The sequence below is a fragment of the Rosa chinensis genome, chromosome 6 (genome assembly GCF_002994745.2).
Source record: "Rosa chinensis cultivar Old Blush chromosome 6, RchiOBHm-V2, whole genome shotgun sequence".
NCBI lineage: Eukaryota > Viridiplantae > Streptophyta > Magnoliopsida > Rosales > Rosaceae > Rosa > Rosa chinensis.
In genome coordinates, this window is record NC_037093.1 from 67,356,875 (window position 1) to 67,383,908 (window position 27,034).

Here is a 27,034-nt window from a genome sequence, read left to right on the forward strand (position 1 = left end):
TTAACCCAGAAGTTCAATATTCTATTGAGGAGGTGGCCCAATTGGCATAACGAAGAGTCGATAACATGCAGTTCCATTTTAATACGAGGATTTGATTCACTTTATTATTGCTTTATATTATTTACACTTACGGATTATGTGCGGACCAATTCACGTAAGGAGTTCGTGTGTAATACACTAATACTAATACTAATACTACCAGCTAATTTTTCAAGAATTAAAAATAAAAATGCCAACTGCCAAAAGAGTTGAGAAAATAGAAAGGCCCAAAGACTAATTTATATGTGAAGACTAGACCTGAAGGCCCAATATCTGCAGTGTTGGGCCATGTAAACTGTCACAGTTTGTGGTAAAATTATTATTATCCATTAGTAGAATACGTATCTCGTTCTGCACCACTACTTTTTAGCCCGCAGGTCTCTGCCAACTGTATAATCCGATTGAAGAAGAAGAAGAAGATGGGAAGTAACGCGGCCAAAATAGTTCACAAAGACAAGCCCAGAACACTGTCAAAGACGAAGAGCAGAAGCAAATGAAGAAGCAGCTAGGATTACTGGTTTCGATGGCTGTGATGATGTACACGTGCCAAGCAGTTAGCAACCTCCACCCTGTGATCCTAATACCTGGAAATGGCGGGAATCAGTTGGAAGCGAGACTAACCCCCGATTACAAGCCCAGTAGTTTGGTATGCAACCGTTGGTACCCGATTAAGAGGAACAAGGAGGGTTGGTTCAGGCTGTGGTTCGACCCTACTGTTCTGTTGGCTCCGTTCACTACTTGCTTTGCTCAGAGGATGACGCTCTATTACGACCAGGATAAAGATGATTACCACAATGCCCCTGGGGTTGAAACCAGAGTCCCCCACTTCGGGTCCATTCAGTCCCTTCTGTTCCTTGACCCCAATCTCAAGTAAGTTTTCATACTGTAATCGTGACTCGATTGATTTTTTTTTTGTAAGATATGATTGTAAATTGAGTTAGATTAATTGCTGGTTTAGAATTTTATTTGAATGTATGATTAAAATTGAGAGTAATCTGATAGTAGGCCTTACTATTCATGACTAATGGTGCCTACATATATAGGAAGATCACAACATACATGGCACCCCTAGTGGAATCATTGGAGAATATTGGCTATGTCGATGGCAAAACCATGTTCGGAGCTCCATACGATTTTCGATATGGTTTAGCACCTAAAGACCACCCATCCCGTGTTGGTTCTAAGTTCCTGAAAGACCTAAAAGACTTGGTCGAAAAGGCCGGCAATTCTAATGGAGGAAAGCCGGTGATACTTGTCTCGCACAGCTTAGGAGGCCTCTTTGCTCTCCAACTTCTGAATCGAAACAAACCCTCATGGCGCCAAAAGTTCATCAAACACGTTGTTGCACTCTCAGCACCGTGGGGTGGGACTGTGGACGAAATGCTCACCTTTGCTTCAGGGAACACACTAGGAGTGCCACTTGTGAATCCATTGCTCGTAAGAGAAGAGCAGAGGAGCTCCGAAAGCAACTTATGGCTAATGCCTAATCCTAGATTATTCAGGAGAAAAAAACCAATAGTGATCACCCCAGATGCTACATATTCAGCTCATAACATTCCCCAATTCCTCAATGACATTGGATTTCCCGAAGGAATTCATCCCTTCAAAACGCGCATTTTGGTCTTGATGGATCAGCTTGAAGCTCCTGGGGTGCCTCTTACTTGTGTTATTGGGACCGGTGTGAGGACAGCAGAGACTTTGTTCTATGACAAAAGAGGCTTTGATGAGCAACCGGAGATTGTTTACGGGGATGGAGATGGAACTGTGAACATGTTGAGCTTGTTAGGACATGAATCACTGTGGTCCAATGCGGAAAATCAAACTCTGAAAACGATTAGAGTTCCTGGGGTGACTCATACTGAGATACTCAAAGATGATGGTGCACTTGGTGAAGTGGTTAGAGAAATCTCTGGAATTAATTCTCAGTTCATGTTTGTTGAGAATGTAAATGTGCAATGAACTAACTTGCTAATCAGTGCTGCAAAAGCACAAAAGGCCGGTAACGATTTATTTCATACAAACTGTAATGCTTACTTTCAATAAATTCATCATTGGATGAAATGTAGGGCATGAACATATTTCATATTCGTTGACCACCAGGGAAATGTATAAATCCATTGCATTCTCACCGGTCGTACCTTGTACTAAAAACAAACAAAAAAAATTATTTTTGTAAAAATTATTGAATCAGATATATGATGATCCAAAATGAAAATATATTTTGTATAAGAGGATATAAGGATCGAGATTAATTCTAAATTAAATCAGTTCAAACTTCAATTAAATTGAGCGAATATTCCGTGATATGTCTCTTTCACTTAGTCAGAACACTTAGTAATTTTCCGCATAATACATGAATAAAACAGGTACACTGACGTAATGTTCACTTACTACATAACCGTATTATTATTAATACGGTCATTACTTCAGGGACATCCGATAAAAAAGTCATTAGTTTAGTGAAACACTACATGAGGCCCAATTCGACAAACTAACTCGATAGGCCCTAAGATACTGACCCATGATTTAATAAGGTAACCGCTTGATTTAGATTTGAGATGGTGATTTGTGAGGGGCAAAAGAGTAAAGTGGTGCTAGTTTAAAGACGGGGAAGACTGGGCAGCCCGTGGGGAAGGACCCACCTAGAGCGTCGCTTTCACAAAGAGAGGTCCCCACAAAGTCCAGCTCGGAAGTTTGACCATTCCGATTTTTGGGTCTAAGATTCGTAACATTTTTAATTTTTAAACTCCTGGATCGGGGCAATATTGGCCTTTCCGGTTACCGGTTTGACCACTTTTGTTTCTTTCTTTTTAATTCTCGGTCTCGGTCTCCGATGACGCAATTAGAACCGTGCGTCTCAAACACTTTATCTCTCTTTGCATCTAATTAATTAAATTAATTAAGAGAGGGTATTAAGTGTATCGACTTGCACTTACATTAATAAAACTAAAAATAGATGTATAATTTTTTTTTTAAAAGGTTAAATAAAATTAAGTATATTTTTTTATTATTAAAAAAAAATTTAAATATCAACGACTAAGATCTGTTAGATAGAGAGGAAATCAGCTGTCCCCGAATTACCTGTCCCATTCTGTCCCATCCATTAATGACTCGACACGTGTCATCTCAGTTATCCAGCATTATCTCTGTTAGAAAAAAAAAAAAAATTCAATAAACCCGAAGTCCTTTCCTTTTGCAAAAGATTCATGATTTTCTCTCCCCTGCAAAACCGTTTCTCAAAACCCTGCAATTGACCTATATCCAACCCCATTTGCCCACGCACCTTCTTCTCCTTTCTTCTTTCTTGTTCGCTGACTTTCTCCATTGTCTTGCTTACAGCGAAGAAACCCATTCACCCTATGAACTAGTCAAGCCCCAAATTCCAAATCCCACCATTGTTTTAGATCCAAATAAAACCAGGTGAAGATGTTCTAATTTACTTTGTTCTTTTTTTTTTTATGAGGAAAAGGAGATTACAAACAGAAACCTCTAGAGCAACCCGAACTATATCTCTAATTTACTTTGTTCATTCTTTAAAAAGATTAACCATACCCACTTCTCAATCTAATCACAACCCAATCCTTTTTTTTATATATATCCCTTAGTTTCACCCCCAATCATGGCCGCGTGAGGCAGCCATATATGGAAGCATTTATTTTAAGCACCTTTCTTTGCAGCAAGTCATCGATTTAATTGTAAAACAAAATGGTCCTGATTTCTAAACTTGTGGATATGCGTATATTGAAGGGAAGACAAGAACAAAATAAAGATGCAGTCTCTATGTTCTGCTCTGTAAAAGTAGAGAGGAGGAGAAAGAAGGTTTGTCGATCTAGTCTGTAAAAATAGAGAGTAAGAGGAAGAAGAAGGATAGTCACGCACTCGGGCAAACTGCTAAACTTTAAAAGATTTAACGAGTATTCTGCTCTTTTATTAATCAAGGCTTGAGAGCAGCCACACCAGTCCCTTTCAAAAAAAAAAGACTTAAAGGAGTTAGTCTTCTATTAAGTAAAAGTACACGTGTTAAAATATTACACAAGTGACAGAATAGGGACAGGCAATTCGTGGACAACTGATTTCATTCCCTATTAGAGATGTTAATTCATACAGTGCATAATGCATAGAAGAATTTTTTATTAACTAATTAATTAAAATTACTTAAAAGAGAATCTCAAAGTGAGAACTTGGGAAGTAGGGATTTGACTAATAATTAACCCAAGAAAGAGTCTGGTCTCCCTCACACACTGGTGGGTGGTGTGACATAGCATAACATAACATAACATAATGGAACAGTGCTATTGCTGTAGTGGATTAGTGGGTTTCTCTCCAACTGCATCCACCTCTATGACAGCTTGGGTTTTCCAAGTTACCCACTCACCCGTGACCCGTACGTACCTATACAATGATGCATATCAATGATCACCCATGTAGTATTCTTTGGTCTCGGTTTTGGTCGACCTCTAATCGTAAGGTCGGCAATCGATACATTCGATACATTGATAAAGTCAGAGAAGAAAATTTAATTTCAGTTGTGTTATGAGTAAATAAGATGAAGAGGTTCGCAACCTGATTTATTACTTGTTTTTATTGCAATTTTAATTTTAACATTAGTAATTCATTAGGTAACTTGATCTCTTAGAGCATCTCCAACAGTAAAATTAATTTTTTAGTTAAATTTAGCTAAACTTGTGAAATATAACTATTGATTTAACAATGTTACTCCATCAATGATAGCCTTCATCGAATCGTAAACTGACATGTGGACAAAAGAGGAGAGAAAAATATAACTTTTGCTTTAGCTATGTAGGATTCTCTAGCTAAATATAGCTAGCCAATTTAGCTAAAGTTAAATATAGCTAAGATATAGCTAGTCTGTTGGAGTTGAATTTTGCTTCATAAATAGTTAAATGTAGCTAAAAATTAAATTTAGCTACTCTGTTGGAGATGCTCTTAGGTGTGTAAGTCTTCGGTTGATCTCTTAATAGTGCCTCTATTCGTATATAAAATTATTCGAGTAAAACATTTATCTCGCATCATTTTATAAAATTTTAAATATATAGAGCTATCAAGAGTTTAAGGGTTATGGACTTAGTCTTCATCGATTGATCACTATATTCCTAGAATCGTCGATAGGTACAACTCAACTAACAAGTATGTAGGTTGAGAGTTAGTAGTGAAAGGACAGAGACTTATTAGGTGTTGGGTCGCTAAGCACCGGTGCATAGAACAATTTTCGTCAATGAAGATGAAACTTGTGGAAGATCGATTTTAAAAATTTTAATTGATTAATAATCTAATCTATACTATTTTTTGTTTTTTTTTTTTGAAAGAGGGCAAGAATGGCTGTCCTTAAGCCTTTACCATTAATGAAACCGCAGAATACATGGGGGGGGACATGATACCTGAACCCCAAATTACAATAAGCATAAGGAGAACATCTCGAAATAATAACGAGAGTCTCAATAAAAAATATGTATTCTAACATGCACCAATTAGCGAAGAGTGCAATTTTGGCTACTCTATTCGCTTTACAAATATGGCTAATCTATACTGAAATATTTGAGAGAAGAGAGTTTGTCAGCCAAAATAGAAAAATTTTACCAAAATATCCCTAAAATATTAAAAAACATTTGAGAAAGACAAAATGATCAATTCACAAATAAAATAAAAACAAAAGAAATTTAACAAAAAAAAATAAAAAATAAAATATGTGTAGAAATTTTCTCCACATTTTGTGGAATAACTTCACACGCAATTATCCACACCCATAAGATGTGTTTGAAGTCTAATATTATATATAATATTTATGTCATTTTCGAAAACTACGTTCCTAATGGAAAATTATTTTTAAGACAATGAAGTGATGAACTAAGAAAGAATGAAAAGACGATAGAGACTAGTGTCAAATTGTAGCTAATGTCATTATGCTTGGAAGCTTATACTCTTGTTAATAATTTAATTAGTTGGGAGGACGAGAAAAAAATGTTGGACCGAGTGGGAAGAAGAACGTGCAAAGTGGATTGCCACATCCCACATGCAAGTTCGTGCACTTTTGCATTGGATTGCATTGCAACATCATTTTCCCCCTTTTGAATATTGACTGAGGTTGCGTCTCCAAGTCAAGTCGTATCGAATTGCGTCTTCACTCCTATTTAGATATTTTCTCACACAAAACCAAATATTACTTAATTCTTCAACAATTCGGAAAGTGAAACGAAATGGTTTGCCATTTAAGTTTCATTTTGGCAATCATTTTTCTCTTTTGTTAGTTAGGCTAACGTAGCAGCAGGAATGCAATTTGCCAATTACGCTAGTATTATTTTTCATTTAATAGTTACATTTATGAAATTAATAATTTTGTCAAAATACTTTTAGAAAAAAAAAATTAAGCCTCAACAAGACACTAGACTTAAAACGACTCTCTTATATGTCTCACTTTAGGTCCGGTCATGCTATTAAGGTTTGAGCTTTATTTTATTAAAATTTTAAGATTACACTGTTACATTCAACAATTCTAATATTAAGCTAAGTGAACTTTACATTGATTGGTTTTTAGAATTACGATTTGTTAAATATGTAAATGAAAGAATTCTTATGCTAAGGTACCATTCCGTTCAGCTCACAAATTTAAGATTTATTTTGGCTACGAATATTCCCATTACTCAAAGGAATTTCTATTCTCCTACCATCTTGAGATGTCATATAAATTTCAGTCAAAGATAAGTAAATCGTACACTCCAAAAAATAAATTCAGTCAAAAGCAGCCTTTAGCATAACCTGGCATTGGTTGCATAATAATTCTTTAATTATCTCTGCCTCTCTGGAATCTGCCCTTTATTTATAAGACCGAAATACAAAATCCCCATGAAATAAAATTTTTCTAGCGTCAGAAAATTTATGATTCCAATAAAACCCAAAAAAAAAAAAGGTCCCCTGTATGACTGCACGTGTGGTGCACAGTCCCACTGCACAAGGTTTTTGAACTGGCCACCGCTGGCTATAACCGGTCACAACTGTCCGATTTATTCACCCAATTAATATTAAACAAAGTTTTTTTTTTTTTGGGTTCCGTCACCTGCCCCCACAAGAAGACCAGCACAGAGTGAGAGAGGAGAGACTGAAGAGAAGATTAGTCTAGTCCTTGTGCTTTTCCTCTGCCCTCTTCTTTCTTCTTACTCAGATGGGTATGGTTCTCTGACCACTCTCACCCTCACATGTCTTTGTTCTTGTTCATCTAAGTTTCTCGGGTGGGTGGTGTTTGAGTGGTATCAGTTAAGTTTCGACCTTTTGGTTGCTTTTGATTCGATTGCGTTTATCTTTCTCTCGGTCTCTCTCTCTCTCTCTCTCCCCGATCTGGGAGGTGTGTATGATTTCGAACTTTTTGGGTGAGCTTGAAGGGGAAGTGAGAGAGGGGGGGGGGGGGGGGGGGGGCTTTGGTATTGGAGAAGAAGATTGCAACTTCATTATGGGCTTTGATTTGGTGATGATGGCGATGGAGGTAGTGGTGGTGGAGAAGTAGAACAAGGGTGGGCCTTTTTTGACCGTGGAAAAAAGAGAGAGAGAGAGAGGCAGCGGATAAAGCAAAAGAGTGTGAGAAAAGATAACCAATTTCATGGTCTTTGTTGCTTGCTTGTGATTGTCAAAGAGAGTAACAGAAAGCAAAAGCTTCTCTCTTTTTCCTCCAAGCCTTATGGGACTCATTGCTCTTGCAGCTCAACTAGAATTTCTGTTTTTGGGTGTGTAAGGGGATTTCGGTCTTCTCTGTTTGCTCGATTCACGTAGAGCTAAAAAATGCCGATGTATCAGCCGCCTGGTCCGAGAAGGGTTGGGGATCTCAAGTTTGATGTGGGCGGTGGTGGGCAAGTTCTAGATCTGGAGACTGCTGTGAAAGATGGGATTCTGGGCGGCGGCGGTTTGTTAGTTTGCGGTGGCGTTGCGGCGGAGAAGTTGGATCTGAAGAAGATGATAGAAGAGCTGGAGTCCATTGAGATTCCCTCGGTGTTCATTTGCCCAATCTCATTGGAGCCAATGCAAGACCCTGTGACGCTTTGCACGGGTCAGACGTATGAGAGATCCAACATTCTCAAATGGTTTAACTTGGGGCACTATACTTGCCCCACAACAATGCAGGAGCTTTGGGACGACTCGGTCACGCCCAACAAGACCCTGCACCAGCTGATTCACAGCTGGTTTTCGCAGAAGTACTCGGCCATGAAGAAGAGGTCTGAGGATGTGCAGGGGAGGGCTTTGGAAATTTTGGAGACATTGAAGAAGGTGAAAGGCCAAGCTAGAGTTCAAGCTCTCAAGGAGCTGAGGCAGGTAGTGACGGCTCACTCTTCGGCTAAGAACACAGTGGTGGACAATGGAGGTATTGCTTTGATTTCTTCTCTATTGGGTCCTTTTACTTCGCACGCTGTTGGGTCCGAAGCAATTGGGACCCTCGTGCATTTGGACCTCAGTTCTGAGTCCAAGACGAGTCTGATGCAACCCGCAAAGATTTCGTTAATGGTTGATATGTTGAATGAGGGGTCGATTGAGACCAAGATCAATTGTACGAAATTGATTGATGTTTTGATGGAGGGCAAGGATTTGGAGTCAGAAATTGCCTCCAGTTTGAGTCTTGTGGTTGGATTGTTGAGGCTAGTGAAAGATAAGAGGCACTCGAAAGGGGTGTTGCCTGGACTGAGTTTGTTGAAGACAATTTGTTCGCACGAGTCAGTCAGGAGCTCGGTTGTGAGTGTTGGGACAGTTCCTCAGGTGGTTGAGCTCTTGCCGAGCTTGAATCACGAGTGTTTGGAGCTAGCGCTTCATATCCTAGAAGTTTTGTCTACTCTTCAAGAAGGAAGAGAGGCTTTGAGATGTTGCGCCAAGACAATCCCTAGTGTGGTTGCACTGTTGATGAAGGTTTCGGAGACGTGTACGCAGCTTGCATTGTCAATCTTGTGGGCTGTTTGCAAGCTCGCCCCAGACGAATGTGCTTCCGTTGCAGTTGAAGCAGGTCTAGCAGCGAAACTGCTTCTCGTGATTCAGAGTGGATGCAATCCTACACTGAAGCAAAGGGCTGCTGAGCTCTTGAAGTTGTGTAGTCTAAATTACACCACTACTACATTCATTTCCAAGTGTAAGCTTACTAGAACAATACAATGAAGCGAAAAAATCGGTGTACTGGCACTTTGTTGATATACTTCATTCTCACAATTTTACTTTGTCCCAATGGATAAAGAAGCCAAAGAGCTTATGGGATCCAAGAAAATTCAAGTCTAAAAGCCAATTGGTGTTTCTGAGGTACCCTTCTTCCTTGTGTATACTAGAAATCTTTGATTGTATTGGAACAATTGTTTCCACCACCAGAAAAGAATCATAATTTCATAATGTGGATGGATAGACTGGGCACTCTATTGCAATTTTCATTGTTACGATTCCACTGTATAAGCTGGCACCATGCAGTTTTGTGTATTCCATCAGTCTCTCCACCATTGTAGAGCTTCTTCTTTTCTTTAATTGAAAATTTTCTCCATTGTAGAGTTGGCACATTCAGTTAATTGGTTAGAAACTGTGGTTAGCTCCTATTAATGATGGCTACTGTATAGGTTGATTTGCATTATGTCTTTTCAGAGATGACTAGCTGAGAAAGATGGGTTTGCTTGTTTAGTTAGTCTTTCTTTTAAGACCTACATTGACTGGTGGTGTAGTGTAGTACAATGTTTTACTGCTTCTGGAAAAAAGCTGTGAGGGGAAACAGAGTTTCTTTGCTCATAATGAATACTGATCAAAAGGAGAAGAACTGACTAGACTTGACTTAAAAACTTTACATGAGCCAAGGAAATTGCAGCACAATCATAGTTCATAGATAACCTACCCTACACAAAAGGTTATTCTTAAGTCGAAATCATGACAGGTTATTTCCAAACTCAGAATTTACCACTTACAAAGAGTAAATTTATATCGCTAGTTCAAATATGTAGATTTATGTCACTAGTTCAAATCGTGGGGACGTATATAATTACTCTTGGGTCTATAGTCTATACAACCTTGAACTGAAAAATTAAGTCTTATCCCATCAAATTAATCATCAACCTCCATTCATGAACCAGATTTGCCTTGTGCTTTTTGGATTCCCAAAGTTTCAATGATTTTTATTTTATATTTTTGTGGGATATTAACATAATTATGTATTACTTTGAAGCTTAAGGGCCCTCATATCCACTTTTGTTGTCACGAATGGGCGCACATAAGCACATGGATGGCTCCCAAAGCAATGAAAAGAGAGATTTGTACCCAAAAAAAAAAAAAAAAGATCATTGAAACCTAGTCTACCTGAAAAGGAGAGAGGACAAGAACCAAAAAATACTTCGGTGGCATTAGCAACCATGGCATCTTTGAATGGAATTAGGGTCTACTTGTTTTAATAAAAAACAACATAAATTTCGATGTTTTCGCTAGGATTCGGGTAAAACGACGTAGTTGTTCCTTGAAAATGGTACAATAGCTAAGTTTTAGGGACTCTTTCTACGTAATGATCGATCTAAACTGTTGCTATTATGTCACCCTTTTTTATATTAATCAATGCACTAAAAACCATCACTGACCCTCTTATGAAGCAGGTATCATGTGATTGTAACATAAACTATCATAGGGTCGTGACCACTTACCCTATTTTAATCTAAAAATTACCCACTTATTTCACTAGGAGTTTTTTAATCTCATTTACCCAATCTAATATCTATTGACAGTTTTGACCTTATTTTAATTATTAAATTACACTCATATCTCTCTCTCTCTCTCTCTCTCTCTCTCTCTCTCTCTCTCTCTCTCTCTCTCTCTCTCTCTCTCTCTCTCTCTCTCTCTCTCTCTCTCACACACACACACACACACATCCGCTTCCCACCCAGACCACCGTCGTCAAGCCCTAGGCCTCGTAGCTTCCATCACCACCGGCTACCAATTAGAATTTCTAGGCCATCACCGCCGCACTCCATCATCGAGCCTATGCCTCCATCGTTGCCGTCGTCATGCTCGTCTGCTGCAACAAAGTCGGCAACTTCTCGATCTCGTAATTGGATTCAACGACTCGTTGGGGTCGTAGACGGAGAGGAAGGAGAGTCCGGAGATGGCGCCGAGGAGGTAGGATTCGGATCGGGCCTGGACTGAGCAGAGGGCCTGGATGGCGAGGCCGGAGTTGTTGGTGGTGTCGGCGTCGATTAGAGGACAGGGATTTGTGGCGGAGCTCGAGGAGGAGGGCGACGCGACCCTGGCAGACACCGGCGACAAGGAGGAGGTGGCAGTTGGAAGGATTGGTTGAGAAAAAGTCCCGGCCGGGGGGGGGGGGGGGGGAGGGGGTGGCTGAAGTTTGCTCCGATTTGGTGCCTAGAGCAAATTTCTGGGTTTTGGGTGGCCTTTTTTTTTTTTTTGGTATACTATGAGCTCCAAGAATGGGGAAGGAAAAAAAAAAGTGAACATGCATAATTGAACATATAAATTGATCAATTGTGTCTGTAGTGTATTCATTTTGGTTTTGGGAGTTTATGCAATTCACTTGAGGGCAATAATATGATTATTGGAGTGTAATAATATGATTATTGGGGGCAATAATATGAGTATTGGAGGACAATAATATGATTATTGGGAGGCAATAATATGATTATTGGGGGGAAATAATATGGTTACTGGGTATTCTTAGTGGGTAATAAATTCAGAAGCCGAAATCCGGTCACCAATTCAGTAACCGATCGCCAATTCCGGTCACCCGTTTGCCGGAGTCCGCGGTCGGCCACTGGTCACCGGAGCCCAGCAAGGTGGAGGATGACTTCTCTCTCTAAGCGACAAAAAAGGAGAGGGCAAAATTGTCTCAAAAATAAAAAAAATGAATAAAAAAAAAAACTTAATTGGGTGTTAGGGAAATGATCTCTTAAAGTGTTTGGGTAAGTTGGCAATCTCTTAAAGTGTTTGGGTAAGTGAGGTTAATTAACTCAAAAATTGGGTAAATGATCATTTTCTCAACTATCATTTCGGTATCGAAACCGAAACCCTGGTATGTAAAGAATGAAACATTTTCCCATCGTTTTAGGGATTCACATTTTCAGCTTCATGGGCTCAATGTAATGCACAACTATTCTATAGTAGGATAGAACATGAGTGAGCCCAGTAACATGGGCTGTACATTCGCCCAAAGTGTTAAGCTCATGAGCTCAAAACTTTCCCGCTTTCCAATTACTAAATTTCAATCTTATTCAGGCCCAATAACTTAGGGCCGAAATTAGATTAACTGCTATAAAATCAAAGTACCCAAATGCAGGGCCCGACCTTGGGAAGTAGGCCACTGCTTATGCCCTCTAAATTTTGCTTTTATGAAAAATTATTTTTCTTATAAAAAAATATATATATATATATAGTTTTCCCCGTATTTTTTTAGGCTGAATATTTTTCAGATTATTTACAACAAAAAAATTCATGAAAATTTGAACGTAAGTATTGGTTCGATGAACTCCAATTCCTCACTTCGCTTTGGCCCCCTGTAATCTTAGAAATTAGAATCAATCTCATCTGAATAGCCAAAGCAAAACAAGTAGCTTAGCTTAAATTTAAAGAAAATTTCTAGATACATATAAATGAATGATAGTGGGGAAATGAGCCAAATCACATTTGTTGAGCTAGATTTTTACAATTTAGTTGTTCACAATTTATATAAGAAAATAAGCCGATCACAGAATTACGAGTCACATATAACAACAAAGTGAAAAAGTCACTAATACCACATGAACCGAGCTCGAAGCAGTGAACAGTATATGAACAAAACGCAAAAATAAAAGGAAAAAAAATATTTAAAAATTAAAAGCACTGAGTAGTGCGGGACGATGAGTATGATTGAATGTGTAATAATTTTGTTTTATGTGGGTAGAATACACAGGTGGCATGAGTCGATAGGCTCCACCAACTTCGACAGATTGGTCCATAAACCAGTAGATACACGCACTTTTCACTGCGCCCGTACACTTTTTGAAACCCCCATTTTGAATCCCTCACTTTCTTCTCTCCAAATCCCAACAAACACCAAAAAAAAAAAATTGAAAATGTCATGGCTCGCCCACTCGCTCTCTAAATCCCTCCGTATCGACGGCGACGGCGGCGACGGCGAAGGCCAAGATCACGACGACGACGTCGTACCCCACCACCACACCAACAATGAAGCTGACGTCCCGCCCACCGCCTCCACCAAACCCCAAGACAACGAAATCCAATCGGATGCAGAAGCAGTTGAAGACGCCCAAACGCGTGGCGTGAAAGAAGACCTGTCGGAATTCCAGCAGACCCTAACGCGCCAATTCTGGGGCGTCGCCTCGTTTCTTGCGCCACCACCGCCCTCTGATCGATTAGCTTCTCCGCCCGATTGCGATCGATCCGAGCCGGCCGATCACCCACCCGGTCAATCGCCGATGGCGTTGAATGAAGACGAAGAAGAGGAGGAGGAGGAGGAGGAGGAGTGCGCCGTCGGTGTCACTGACGAGGTCTTGGCCTTCGCTAGAAACATCGCGATGCATCCAGAGACCTGGTTGGACTTTCCTCTTGATGAAGAAGAAGACTTGGGAGGTATGTGTGAATGTATATATACACACTTATCATATATGAATGTACATCTCAGTTCTTGTTAATTCTTTGGTTAATTGATTGTTAATCTCCAAATTTGAATGTTCTTGTTTGTTCTAAATCTTATGTTAGGTGTGTTGCATCTGCTCTATTGTTTGGTAGTACATTGTGTGCTGTGTTTAGTTGAGGGGCTGAGATTTGTAAAAGGATTAGCTTGAATGTATGTTTCGAATAATGTAGTTGATAATAGTTGCGAAATTTGAAATTAGTGCGCAGGGTAGTGGGATTATATATTACATTGGGATTGATTGTAGGTTTTTTTTTTTTCGTTTTTCTTGATCAAGGATGTGCGTTTTGGAGTGATGTAGTTCTGTAATTGGTGCCTAATTTATGCACATTTCTTATTCTAGATTTTGAAATGTCTGATGCCCAGCAAGAGCATGCTATGATGATTGAACATCTTGCGCCGAGATTAGCTGCTTTGAGAATCGAGCTTTGTCCGTGCCATATGAGCGAGAGTTACTTCTGGAAAGTCTATTTTGTTCTTCTGCATTCGAGGCTCAACAAGCAGGATGCTGAGGTTTTGTCCACACCTCAGGTAAGCTTTTCGTTTTTGTAATTGCTTTCAGTGTCCCTTTATCAAAGGATTCGATTCAATGCTGGTTCAAACTTAGACCTCAAAACTTTGACTTTAAGATACTACTATGTAATATATCAAATTGCGACTGTTGCTTCATGCCAATCCTTGACTTTCAGATTCCATTTGTTTATTCTTACGCAAGACCAAGCTTGAGTATATCAAATATACACAAGTATCGGTGATATTGAGTGCAAGTAATTGCTTGAACTGCTCTATGGGATTTTCCAGGGATGGCTTTTGATAGTTCTAGACGTTCATTCATACACATTGGGTATTCATTCTTGGGTAGAGTTCAACTTCAGTATTCTGTAGGTTACAGTTGGTCTTTCTAAGTTTATTGAAGAGACAGAAAACGAGGAGAGGCCAATCAGTCCTTGCATTTGATGTAGTTGGTTGAAGTCTTTTAATTGCATTTTTTATGAATTTCTGGATGGATTCAAATTTTCGCACACACATACATATATACACGTATCTGATTTTGTGTCCTGTGGAAGTTAGGAATAACTAGAAAGATCATTCCCAAAGCATTGGAACAATTTTTGAGATTTTTCCCAAGTTTAAGCAGAAAACATTTTGTTAATGAAATCTTGCAGGTAATGGAAGCCAGAGCAATGTGGATGCAAGAGCTACAATGTCAGACTCCAACATCAATTTCTAAAATGTCAGAACATGAATGGTTTGGAAGAAGCACTTCACATTTAAAATACAGTTCAAATGCAATACATGAAGATTATGAAGATTACTCTCCGGTCTCATCACATACTCCTCATTATGAGGATACACTTCATAAGACGTATCCTTTTGAATCAACCATGCCTTCCACAGCCGATGAGACTGAGAAGCACCCAGTTGAGAGTAATGAGATGCCATTCATTGATAAGTCCGTTATCGAAGAAAAGCCCTTCATTAGGACTGAGGATAAGAATGTGACAGTCGGTCCATCCTCTGAGATACTAGTTAATAGCTATGACGACGACGACGATGATGACTGGCCAGAGGATGATGGTGAATTATATGGGTGTAGTGGAACAGCTGTTGCTTTGATAAATGAAGAAGACATATCTTTTAGTGATCTTGAGGATGATGATTTCCAGGCACCCTCTAAATTAAAGTTCATCTCAAAGGAGTAAGAAATATGAAGGACAATACATGTAAATGACTATGCACGGGCTCTGCTCACTGGAGAAAAGATGGAACTTTAAGTCATCTGATAACTGTAGGGGCGAGGAATTTTAGATAACTTGCAAATTCCCTACTCAATAGCCCCACGCAGTGACTCTTCTAAATCACATGAGAACTGTTCTACTGAATAGTCCTGCACTCAGACGAAAGCCTGTGTTGATGCTACTGTTCTAATACCAAATTGTACATGATTTTGTTGCCAACTAGCAACTCAAGTCTTTAGAGAAAAGTTTATGTTTGATTGATTGATTGGTTTGGATAGGATTTGTAATTACAATATATAGTGATTCGGTGATGGAAAGAAGAATTTGCTCAAAATTTTGGTGGTTAAAAGATGTGTATGCTGAATGTCTGATCGTGGAATGAATAAAAACAATTTTGCCTTTCTTGTTATTCATCTTCTGTATATATCTCTTTGCATGAACGCAATTGATAGACGCAAGTTTACCTGATGTTTTCATGAGTTTCTAAACCAGCTGTATCTGCCTGTGGTGGAGTTCACCGGCCTATGGACAGATAGCTGAGTATTTGCTTTTCATGGAGATATCAGTAGTGTCGTCGCTTGGTAGATTTATAAACCTACACACGATATATATATTTTGCATCTCTTCGGGGTATATTAATGCATCAATGCTACTCTACAATGAATAATGCAGACGTTCCATTGTTGAACCTGACTCGACACCTTTTCAATAAAGAAAATCTAGTCTTAGATGTTAATGTTTATCATCATGCGTGACTCAAATGTAAAAGATGCCAAATTACTAATAGAGGATCTGGAGATGTGAGAATGCCAGAAAGGGATTCTATAATAATGGAAAATTTAACTTTTTTCAGGTAATTGGAAACATATACGTAAAGAGAAGATATGGATAACCAAATTTTCCGGTGTGAAAACATTAAAGAGCAGAATCCAGCAATTCTCTGAAACAATTAAAGGAATACCATATGTGTTCATAATAACATGCATGAATGAGAAGGCATAAAATTGAAGTACATGCTATATATATAGGACCCAGAGTCGAGGTTTCTCAATCACATTTGAGTAATTCTATACCAATTCTATAAGGCTAGTACTCTTGCTTTGAAGAAATAAGTTGAATCTCCTCTATTCAAGTCGAAAAATATGAGTTCTGGTATGTTATAGCTTCCCATACAGTTTGTTTATGGAGTCTTCTTAGTTTTGGCCTTCAAATTTTATGTTTTTGTTGTTCTTTCTCTGTGTTTGGTGTTTACTTAATCTAGTGATAAAAAATCATATGGATCTGTAGGTTATCCTCCACCTGGTTATGGTGGATATCCACCACCATCAACCGGCTATCCTCAGCCTCCTCAGCCTCAAGTTATTGTCCAACAACCACCACCACCACAACAATCGCAATCCACTGGATGCATGGAAGGATGGTAGTTTCTTTCTCTTGTCCATCTATTGTCATATTAATTACTGTCCCGAAGACTTGTAAATCAGTAGTAGTTGAGTGTTAATTTATTGTCAAAACCAAATTGTTGGGTAGATCGATCTCAGATGCTTAACCAACCAAAAGGGAAGAGGAAATTGTACACTGACTAAATCATTCCTTGACATCCTTGCAGTTTGGCTGCTCTTTGCTGTTGTTGCTGCTTGGAAATGCTTTTCTCATAAAACAGATCAAGGATGTATGCTGCTTCACATTGGAAGCTAATAATGCGGAATAATATATACAGTCTAGCTAGTTTGCATTTGAGTTTTGCTTATTGTATGCAAGGAACGATGTAAATGCATGTTGCTTTCCTTCAATTGAAATGAATTGCATGAATTTTGGACTCAATTTCCACAACACCTTTGCTTATAAGTGAAGAACATGAGACTAAAACCATCAGAGCAAACAAATATAGGTCGAAAGTTTCAAGCTTAGACAATATGAGATGTAAGTGTAGGCCATAAAAGTAAAACCATCAGAGCAAACAAATATGAGCCAAAGTTCCATACTATGACAATATCATGATGCTTACTGAATTCTGTTTATGTCTATACATGTAAAATAATTTTCTTATGAAAATAACAACATTAATTCTGATACAAAAGATCTAATCACTGCTAACAATATGAACAACATGAGGTGGAGGATGATGCTTGAAAGGTTTAGTTGAGAAAAGATTATAATTCTCCATATTTTGATAACCAATGAGTGATTAGTGACCAAAAGTTCTCCGGCTCAAAAATACGAACTACAAATCATTCTTAAATTTTCTCCAATATCTCACTCAATATCACAATCAAACTAGATTTCGAATAAGACATGTTCGACAATTTTTTTTCAAATACACTAAAAATGACAATCCGTTATGTAATTCAACGATAAGTATTCTTCAACAATTGTTGGAAAGTGTTTTGAACTTCATCCTTTGTTCTCTACAGAAACTAAGAATCATTACAAAGATAAATGCCTCAAAAATGAGTTCGATATGAAACACAAGATTCTTATATGCATGATCAATTTGCTTAATATTTACGCTCATGAATTTCATACTTCAGTGCTTTTTCCTATGATTTTTTCTTTTTCTCAAGCATTTAATCATTTTAATTTATGTAATTATCAATTTAAGGGCGGGGTCCGAGATCCAGTCGGGTTTTCGGGTTTTTTTGGCGGTAGTTCTTCATTTGGGGGCAATTTGTGCGGTGTTTGTTCTGGGTCCAGTCCAAAAGCCCTTACCTAGATCGGCAATGGTGGAGGACCAGGGCCAGCCTTGGGATTGGTGACCAGAGGCTGTTTAACCTGTTTTCTCGGTGGCTCGCTCTTGGCGGGTTTGGTAAGGGGAGATGAAGGAGTTGGGCTTTGGCTATTTGGGCCTCTGCCTGCCTGGGTCGCTGTTTGTGGCCTGGTTGGGCTAGCCCATCTTTCTTCATCTACCTTTGTTAGATCATGTCTGTTGTGGGCCTTTGGGGGAGTAGCATAATGTTTTTTTTATTTTTGCTTTGAATAATTGAGCTCGGTTCGGCTCCTACACTCTTTGGTCCTTGATCATTGCTGTGTGTTGGGTGATGAGTGGCGATGTACACCATGAAGGTCTTAGGCGTCAATGCTTGTCATGTCGGTTGCTTTGATTTAGGTTAGATAGGTGTAGGTGTTTTTTATTTTCTATTTTTTCTTTTTACTTTTATTTTTTCTATTTGGTAGCCATGCTCTTACAGACTGCTTTGTTCATTGAGATGTAATATGAGGGATTTTCTAATTCCTCTAATTTGACCGAAAGAGGTCATTATTATTAATGAAACCTGATTTTGTTTCCCTCAAAAGTATTTTAGGGGTTTAGACCTAGATTAGTGTGGGCCAAGTTTCTTGGGTCATTTAGAGCATTGGGCCCCTATCAACCAAGAAATGAGCGCCATTTAATAAAGCCATTTAATCGTATGGGCCAAGTTTCTTGGGTCATATAAGTTTTTGCTGCGGATCAAGGGTGTGCTTCTTGACATTTGAAGCAAAATGCTACCCAGCCATAGCTAGCTGGCATCTTGAGTTTCGCTTATTTTATGCAATGGGATGATTCAAAGACATCTACTTTCACTTCATGATTTTGGTGTCAGTTTACTCTATGCATGCAATATCTTTTCACTTTCCTTTAATTTATAAGATCTCCATATTTGAATTGTTGGAACTTGCCAACAGTGGCGGATCCATAAATTTTTCTCAGGTATGGCAAGATTATTAATAGACTTCTTTTCAATTGGTTTTCAAATTGTTATAGTTTAATTGGAGTTATAAACTCTTAAATATGTAGCAATTACATACATGAAAATTGGAGCATAAATAGATATCACTTACTAAAGCAAAATTATGAAAAACAAAACAAAAAAAAATTATCAAGGGGCGAAGAGAGAAGTACAGTTTGTAGTTTATAAAAGTATAAATATTATGTTATCTTAAAAAGAAAAAAGTTTAAACAAAAAATATTTAAAGAAATATGTAGAATAGTGATGCTGATGCCACCTGTGCTATGTTATATTTTTGACAAGTATTATCTATACTATATTTAAGAGAAGAAGAATTACTCACTATAACTGAACTTTTTTACTTTTATATCTCTAAATAGTAAATAACTTTATATATCTTTCTAATTGTCAGAATAAAAATATAAAAACTTAAATAAATAATTAATAAGAAAATTTATTATTTTCATAAACTAACTATGCACTTCTAGACGGGTGACCACCCACTTCTCCACTATGGGTGTGGAGAACAGTTTCTAGTGTTATTTATATTTAATTATATTTAAATCTAATTATGACTCTTATCCCTAATTAAATATTTCAAACTACCAGGCGACGTCTTTATTGGAGAGAAGAAACAGAAAGGACGTGCAGGGTATTGTCTCCAACCCTCTTGTCTTCTTCTTCATAAAAGAATTTTGCAGAACCCTAAGACCAAAGAGACTTCTATAGCTTATCTTAAGTTTCGAGGTTAGGCAGTAGCCTAGACTCGACTCCCCCCTGAATCCGCCCCTGCTTGCCAAGTTTAACTTAACACATTGCAAAATATGTTATATGAATATACGGATTACAAATGATTGTAATGTTTTACTTGTTGATTTTGCAAATACTTTTGACTAGATTCCATAATCTGTTTTTGCTTTACAAAATCTTAGAATCCTTATCTGATTTGGTTTCCCATGTATATAACTTGCTCTCTTCCTCTTGTTTATCTGAAACCATTATTTTAGAAACGAAGCTCAGCTAGGCATTTCATCGAACACATAGAATGCATAGAAGATGAACTATTGGGTATTTGAGTTTTGGATTTCTAGTATATACTCTCTCTCGCTTTCAGTCACATAATTTATGGGTTTGATTAGATTTTTGCTATTTTATTTTAATTTTCTTCGGCTTCCTCTTACTATGTAAACAACTATTTCAAAAACGAAGCTCATTCAGACATTTTATCGAACAGGTAACATGTAGAAAACTGATAAATTACTTTATCAAGAACATGAAGAAGATGGTTTTTAAGTTGTAGGTCTCCACCAATAACTAGTGACCATTTGTGGTTCAAAAACATGAGCTGTAATCATCCAATATCTCCTTCAAGTTAGAGTTCAAACAAAAGAAGTTTGATAATACACTGCATGAGGGTGTGTGTGGTTACTACTGTCGTCCAAACCTAAAAAAAATAAAAAAAAATAAAAATAAAAACATTTCAGAATACTAAATTATGATAATTTTTCATGCAGCTCAATTCTAATGCCAGAAAGTATAGTGCATATTGCAAAGTTAAATGCCTCGAAAGTGAGTTGGATATGAAACTCAACATTCTTATATGCATGAACAGTATTTTCTATAATATTTATGCTCATGAATTTCTTAATTCCTCATTTTATAGCCCCTTCACTTATATGTGAAGGCCATAAAAGTAAAACCACCGGAGCAAACAAATATAGGTCAAAAGTTCCAAAAATTAGAGATGATTGTGAGTACTAATTTTCTCATTCCTCTTTAGCTCTCTACATGAAAATAAAAAATAAATTTTTCTCTGTGATAAAAATAAATACATTATTTTTGATACAGGAGAATTCAATTGTTAAGGTTAGAGTTAGGGCTGCCAATCCATTTCATTCTTGAAAGGATTAGTTGAGAAATGATCATATTTCTCCATATTAATTTCATAGCCAGTGAGTGATTATTAGTGACAAAAATTTCTCCGGCTCATGTGTTTGCACATTCAATAATTTCTTGGGAGTTCATTTATTAATGATCTCCGTGGTTACATTTGATTTACTTGAATAGCCAAGAGGCAAAGTGTAATGCCATGATCAGATCAAAGGTAAACTCATGGTATGATCAGATCAAAGGTGGAATAAAGGAGTCCATGTTTTGAATAATTTGGTTGGAATTTAATTACAAGAATTGGTGGGTGGTAGGAATCCAAATAATGTACAACTGATGGATCTACTTCATCCTATTTGAAAACCTTCATTTCTTTCTCGCCTTTAGGATCGTACAGAAACAAACTCTTTATCACCATTTATTATAAGGAATGAAGACGACCAACTTATGAACTACATTTTGATTTAATTTTTTGTGTGTTCTTCGCTCAAAAATACGAGCTATAAATCATTCTTAAATTTTCTCCAATATCTCACTCAATATCACAATCAAATTAGACTTTGAACGAGACATATTTGACAAATATTTTCCAAATACACTAAAAATGACAATCTGTTACGTAATTCAACCGCAACCGCAAGTATTCTTCAACAATTATTGGAAAGTGTTTTAAACTTCGTCCTTTGTTCTCCACAACAACTAAGAATCATCGCAAAGTTAAATGCCTCAAAAATGAGTTTGATATGAAACACAAGATTCTTACATGCACGATCACTTTGCTCAATATTTACGCTCATAAATTTCCTACTTCAATGCTTTTTCCTATGAATTTTTTTTTTCTCGAGCATTTATTCATTTTACTCTATTCAATTATCAATTTAAGTAGTTTAGGGCTTTAGGGCTAGATAATCGTATGGGCCAAATCTTGGGACAATCGGCCCCCATCAACCAAGAAATTAACGCCATTTAATAAAAGAGGCAGACAGAGCCAAGTGGACAACGACTTCCGGCGTCTTGTCCCACACAAATCTGACAAATGGACGAGTCATACTTGAAGCTCCGTCCTTCCCTGCCCCTCTGCTTTTAATTTCCCATAACTCCCATTCAATTCCGAAGCCATTGGATACATCGATCCAAATCACCTATAATTCCCAAACTACCCTTCAAAATTTGCCATCACATTCATAACCCCGAAACCCTCTGCGAATCTCCTTCGTTTCGAGCCCAGATGGAACTCGGGCTCGTGACGAAGGCCTTGCATCGAAGAAAGAAATGGCTTCTGATACTCGCGGCTCTCGGCGCGTCCGGTTACGGCGCCTACAGGGTTTACAATTCGCCCTCTTTGGTCCAGAAGCGAAAGAGGTTCATGAAGGTCGTCGGAGCCCTAATTTCTACGGCGGAGATGGCGTCTGATTCAGCCGAGGCCCTCAGCATTGTCTCCAACGACTTGAAGGAGTTTCTGAACTCCGGTTCCGACGAAATGCCCAAAAGTCTGAAGCAGATTTCCAAGATTGCGAGGTCGGAGGAGTTCTCCGCGTCGCTGCAGAGGTTGACGGAGGCTATGACGATCGGGGTATGCCGAGGGTTTGAGTTTGAGACGAGGAATGGGGTTGGATCGGAGAATTCGAGCTATTCACTTTCAGAGAGAGTTATGGAGAAGGTTTTCTCTGAAGCCGGGACCGGGTTCGTTTCGGTTGTAGTTGGAAGCTTTGCAAGGAATATGGTTATGGGGTTTTACTCAAATGAGCATTCAGGTCAGGATTCGGATGTCAATAGATGGGTCGATGCGGTTTGTAGTGATCCAAGTAAGGAGCTGATAGGCAATTGCATACAGGTTTTGGTGTCTACTGCGGTTGCGGCGTACCTAGACAAAACGAAGGATGTCAATTTCTGTGATGACATGTTTGGTGGAATGACCAATTCCAAGCATCAGGAGAAGGTCAGGGAGCTCTTGGTCTCTGTTTGCAATGGTGCTGTGGAGACTGTTGTGAAAACTTCTCATCAAGTTTTGACGACTTCTGGTTCGAATCCGAGCTCGAATTCGGGGACTTGGTCAGCTGTTGATCATGGAGCTAGGGATGAGTGCCTTGAGCAAGAAGCAAAGCAGCCCAAGGAGGGAAGTTCACTTGAGGCTATTCAGAATAGCGAGTGGATTGGAAAGGTTTCGTCTACATTGGCAGTGCCGCGCAATAGGAAGTTTGTTCGTGAGGTGACTGGGAGGGTGACATTCGAGACTGTAAGATCTTTTGTTGAATTCATGTTGTGGACAATACTAGAGGGGTTGAAAAGAACTCTTAGTGTGGTTCATGGGGAGATTGTGGGTAGGGGGTTGCAAGTTATCAGATATTTTGGTGCAAAGTCTTCGGCTATTGTTACCATATGTCTTGCTTTGCACTTGTATGTTCTAGGAGGTAGTAGAGTTCTCTTGACTGCTTAGTTTGCTGGTTTTATATAACCCTTCCTTGTAGGAAGCTCTTGTCAGGTTGATATGGCTTCTTTTGGCAAAGGTTCTGTATGTAAATCTTTGACTCTTAATGCATAAATTTTAGTTTCAGGGGAAATTACATACTCTGTTATTACTTATTAGTACGTGTATGCATATCTGTATGTTGCTGGTATACGGAGGCTTACAAAGTCGTTAGTTCCACGCAATGTTATCAACTAGAACAATACAGAATGAAAGAAATTTTTGTTGTTGTTTGACATTTACTTTTTATTAGCATGCCTGAATATAACAATTGCTCAGTCAGAACTATTCTGATGTGAAAGAAGATCAATGATTAATGGCTTGACCTCGATGCACGAATTTGAAGAAAAGTTTCTTTTCTGTTGCTTCTTTTCTGTAGAACCTTGTTCCAGTCAATATTCATTCTGAGTTTCTGACACATCAAGTAGAGATCATGAGATATGCTGATTCTGCAGCATAGATGGGATTTCCAAGGTGAGAGGGGTAATGGTGATGATATGAATACTCTGAACAAGTGTGATTGAATCCCTCTTCCCCTTCCTATGATTATCTATTTTCTGATGATATGTTTTCATCATTTGATCTTTTTGTTAATTGTGCGACGAAGGTCTCCTTTGAACTAATCCATCGAGTTGACTAGTACGGCAGCATTTGAGTTGTATTATCAAAAGTCACTTACTTTGTGCTAGCTGCTCATCTGTTTAAACTGGAGATTGATCAAGTTTATGGATCATGGCCCAATGTGATATATGCTTGTCATTCCCCGATTTCGTTACGGATGATGTGTTACCATATGTGATTGTAGAAGATGATACAAGAGCCGAGAAAATTGTGATGACGTCTGACTTAACTCATCACTTACGAACTCAATATAAATAAGCATGCTGACTACAAACACATGTAAATGTGATTACTCTGGAAATTTAAGTCTTGACCTAATTTAGTGTCTTAATTAGGGGAAAAGGCAAAATGGATTGTTGCGACAGTTATGTTGCAGGGAAGAATGGAGTTGTTTGAAACAGAGATATAGTCAACGTGCAGCTGAGATTTTGTATAAATAAAATGGAATTGGGTTGTGCCATCCAAGCCAATTCATTGATATATGATCAAAGAACCACTTTCAGGTATTCTACCATTTAGTGCACTATCTAACAATGCGAAGATGTGGTGCTAGGGATCGTCACTGTGCCCATTACTTTAGCTGACATATGAGTTCTCATTTTGATTCATTTGTTCTATTTAGTGAGGTGCTGAGTTTTTGCTTCTTGCATCGTTGGACATTACTGAGAAGAGTAATCGGGTCATTAACTCAATAATTCCTAATCCATTTTGAGGGATTGTGAATCTGTGATCACCTCATTCGCTGAAGAGCAGTAATATGGCGTGAGGTCTCTAGTTGCTGATGACAGAGGACTACTTTACTTTGTGGATTACGAAATTTCTTGTTTGATAAATCATGATTAAATCAGATTCATGCACGTACTGAATGGTGGTCGTTACAAATTCACGATGATGGTGATCTTGGAATTTTATAAGCAAAATTCGTTTCACATTGGATTTCTCCATTTGATAATGAAGCATATTCTTTATTCAAAGTGCCAATGGAAACACAGCCGTGTTTGACATTCTGCAGCTTAGCCATTTTCCTACTTGTCTATCTCATTTTGTCTCTGAATATCTACCCCAGTATTTACTTTTTAAGTGTGTGAATTTGAAAATTGTGGCTTGTTTCAATAGTTGACCGGATCAACAGGGTCGTACTGATATCACCTCTAGAATCCACCAAGATTCAATGTCATCCAACAGTTGAGCTGTACTGGTTAACTTTTTTATCTTAGATCTTTTGCATCGATTTCCCGGCAATTTTGTTTGTTATGGTGTGTAAAATGTGGTCAAATAATGGCGACGAAGTTTTACCAATGTGAAGCAATAAAAATCAGAGTACTGGTTGGTACCACAAAAAACCTGCACTTGATCTGCACTTTCTTGATTTTCATATTATACGAGCGAGCTAGAGATAAGCAGATTCGAACATAGAGGATCAGATAGACAATCCCCTTCTATATCAGAATCTTTATGTTGTCGATATAACTTCAGCAAATATAAATAAATCCTCAACCGGATTCAGCCGGATTCGGATATATCCATTCCCTGTCTAAAGCAAATACAAAGAACGCAAATATGTAAAAAAACATTCTTTCCATTATTATTATTTTTTGTCACCATGGATAGCATGATGCAAGTAATTTGACAATTTAGTTTCCTTTCTATGTTTCTTTGCATGGCTACAGTTTCACCAAATAAAAATATGAATAACACTAAGAAGCTAGCATATATTGAAGATGGAGCTAGCTATATAGTAATTGGATCTCAAATTCTCATGGCTTGTTGTGCTTCTGAGTATATATATAATCCACATGAGCAGCCAGCGTTCTTCGCATCAGGCACTCCTCCTCGTTCACTCCTTCACAGCTAACCTCGCCATCCTGGGCATTAATGTTCTGATCTGCTCCTACATCCTGAACATACATTCAGATTGATATTCATTTGAACCAATTTGATAACAAAACCAAAATCTTAACTGATATACAAAAGAAAACGGCCTGATTTGCTACACTGAAAAAAAAAAAAAACGTACTTGGTGTTGGCCGGTTTTGAGCGCGCTGTTGGTGAAAGCAGGCTCCGGGCGAACCGCGGAGGTTAGCTCAGAGCTGAGGAGGAGGAGGAGAGCGGCGATGGTGAAAAGGGCGGTTAACTTGGCCATTTTTGTTGTTCTTCTTGTATATGAGAGAGTGCAAAATATGAATGAGACTGAAACTTCTGAAATAAAGGGGGAGTATTTATAGTGGCTTTGAGGGACAAAAAACTGAAAAAAGGTTACTTCGGTGGTAGGTTTGGATTGGAGGATTGGAGCAAAGCCAATTGTAAGTTCTTATTTTAGATACAATTTGTTAGTGCACCCAATTAGATATTCTAGATCAACCCAGATCTGTACTTTGTAACATCCTAATCTATCCAAACACAGCATAATTTATCAAAATGTTCTTTGAGTATCTCCCAAATACTTTAACGCGGATTTGATTAATAATAACAATAATCCGATATGAGGAAAAGTAAAAAGGAATGTAATCAAATGCTAAAAACCAGCGATATATTGTAAGTTATTAATTTTGTGAAATTACTAAATAGGTGAAATCACTCTCCTAAAAACATGCAAAAGGTAATGAAATAAGGATATAAGATTAAAAGCGATGTGCCAAAAAGATTAGAAATTGAAACAAATATTCATCATTCATGATCTGTCATTTTCCTTCTTACACAATCAACTGAACCTTATATGGAAAAAAATATATAAAAAAACTTTCTCCAATATCATGAATTTTACTGCAGAATGTGTTTTGATCCACAACAACTTCTAAAAGCAACCTTTAGGCTGCTTCTAAAATCTGCTACCAGTGACCTATAACTTTAAATTAAAACTGCTTTTTATTTATTTACCAAACACAATAAAATCTAAAATTTTAAACAAAAACTGATTTTTTTTAAA

At 38.0% G+C, this 27,034-nt stretch overlaps 5 protein-coding genes and 1 long non-coding RNA gene across 6 annotated transcripts; 5 read left to right on the forward strand and 1 right to left on the reverse strand.

Annotated features, from left to right (window-relative positions):
- Positions 1 to 371: 371 nt before the first annotated feature.
- Positions 372 to 2,109, forward strand: LOC112172088 (lecithin-cholesterol acyltransferase-like 1). Its single transcript, XM_024309268.2, has 2 exons — positions 372 to 909; positions 1,083 to 2,109. The coding sequence occupies exons 1-2, from the start codon at positions 533 to 535 to the stop codon at positions 1,996 to 1,998; spliced, it is 1,293 nt and encodes a 430-aa protein (XP_024165036.1). The 5' UTR covers positions 372 to 532; the 3' UTR covers positions 1,999 to 2,109.
- A 4,976-nt stretch (positions 2,110 to 7,085) lies between these two features.
- Positions 7,086 to 9,573, forward strand: LOC112172832 (U-box domain-containing protein 30). The gene has a single exon (XM_024310328.2). The coding sequence runs from the start codon at positions 7,828 to 7,830 to the stop codon at positions 9,181 to 9,183; it is 1,356 nt and encodes a 451-aa protein (XP_024166096.1). The 5' UTR covers positions 7,086 to 7,827; the 3' UTR covers positions 9,184 to 9,573.
- A 3,428-nt stretch (positions 9,574 to 13,001) lies between these two features.
- LOC112174590 lies at positions 13,002 to 15,835 on the forward strand. The gene is made up of 3 exons (XM_024312389.2): positions 13,002 to 13,623; positions 14,031 to 14,218; positions 14,854 to 15,835. Exons 1-3 carry the CDS (start codon positions 13,107 to 13,109, stop codon positions 15,388 to 15,390), a joined length of 1,242 nt encoding a protein of 413 aa, XP_024168157.1. The 5' UTR covers positions 13,002 to 13,106; the 3' UTR covers positions 15,391 to 15,835.
- Positions 15,836 to 16,439: 604 nt separating this feature from the next.
- Positions 16,440 to 17,154, forward strand: LOC121049886. The gene is made up of 3 exons (XR_005801517.1): positions 16,440 to 16,578; positions 16,714 to 16,846; positions 17,036 to 17,154. It is a non-coding gene; the product is annotated as an uncharacterized LOC121049886 (long non-coding RNA).
- Positions 17,155 to 22,032: 4,878 nt separating this feature from the next.
- Positions 22,033 to 23,552, forward strand: LOC112173829 (protein PHLOEM PROTEIN 2-LIKE A10). Its single transcript, XM_040509645.1, has 2 exons — positions 22,033 to 23,479; positions 23,533 to 23,552. The coding sequence occupies exon 1, from the start codon at positions 22,249 to 22,251 to the stop codon at positions 23,455 to 23,457; it is 1,209 nt and encodes a 402-aa protein (XP_040365579.1). The 5' UTR covers positions 22,033 to 22,248; the 3' UTR covers positions 23,458 to 23,479; positions 23,533 to 23,552.
- Positions 23,553 to 25,669: 2,117 nt separating this feature from the next.
- On the reverse strand, positions 25,670 to 26,307 carry LOC112173523 (phytosulfokines). Its single transcript, XM_024311157.2, has 2 exons — positions 26,126 to 26,307; positions 25,670 to 26,006 (listed from the first exon to the last, which is right to left on the reverse strand). The coding sequence occupies exons 1-2, from the start codon at positions 26,249 to 26,251 to the stop codon at positions 25,866 to 25,868; spliced, it is 267 nt and encodes an 88-aa protein (XP_024166925.1). The 5' UTR covers positions 26,252 to 26,307; the 3' UTR covers positions 25,670 to 25,865.
- Positions 26,308 to 27,034: the final 727 nt, after the last annotated feature.

Coding starts and splice junctions, on each gene's coding strand:
- LOC112172832 (XM_024310328.2), top strand. CDS start 7,828: ATGCCGATGTATCAGCCGCCTGGTCCGAGAAGGGTTGGGGATCTCAAG.
- LOC112172088 (XM_024309268.2), top strand. CDS start 533: ATGAAGAAGCAGCTAGGATTACTGGTTTCGATGGCTGTGATGATGTAC. Junction 910..1,082: donor TTCCTTGACCCCAATCTCAA/GTAAGTTTTCAT, acceptor CTACATATATAG/GAAGATCACAACATACATGG.
- LOC112173829 (XM_040509645.1), top strand. CDS start 22,249: ATGGAACTCGGGCTCGTGACGAAGGCCTTGCATCGAAGAAAGAAATGG.
- LOC112173523 (XM_024311157.2), bottom strand. CDS start 26,251: ATGGCCAAGTTAACCGCCCTTTTCACCATCGCCGCTCTCCTCCTCCTC. Junction 26,007..26,125: donor TCAAAACCGGCCAACACCAA/GTACGTTTTTTT, acceptor ATGTATGTTCAG/GATGTAGGAGCAGATCAGAA.
- LOC112174590 (XM_024312389.2), top strand. CDS start 13,107: ATGTCATGGCTCGCCCACTCGCTCTCTAAATCCCTCCGTATCGACGGC. Junction 13,624..14,030: donor TGAAGAAGAAGACTTGGGAG/GTATGTGTGAAT, acceptor TTCTTATTCTAG/ATTTTGAAATGTCTGATGCC. Junction 14,219..14,853: donor AGGTTTTGTCCACACCTCAG/GTAAGCTTTTCG, acceptor GAAATCTTGCAG/GTAATGGAAGCCAGAGCAAT.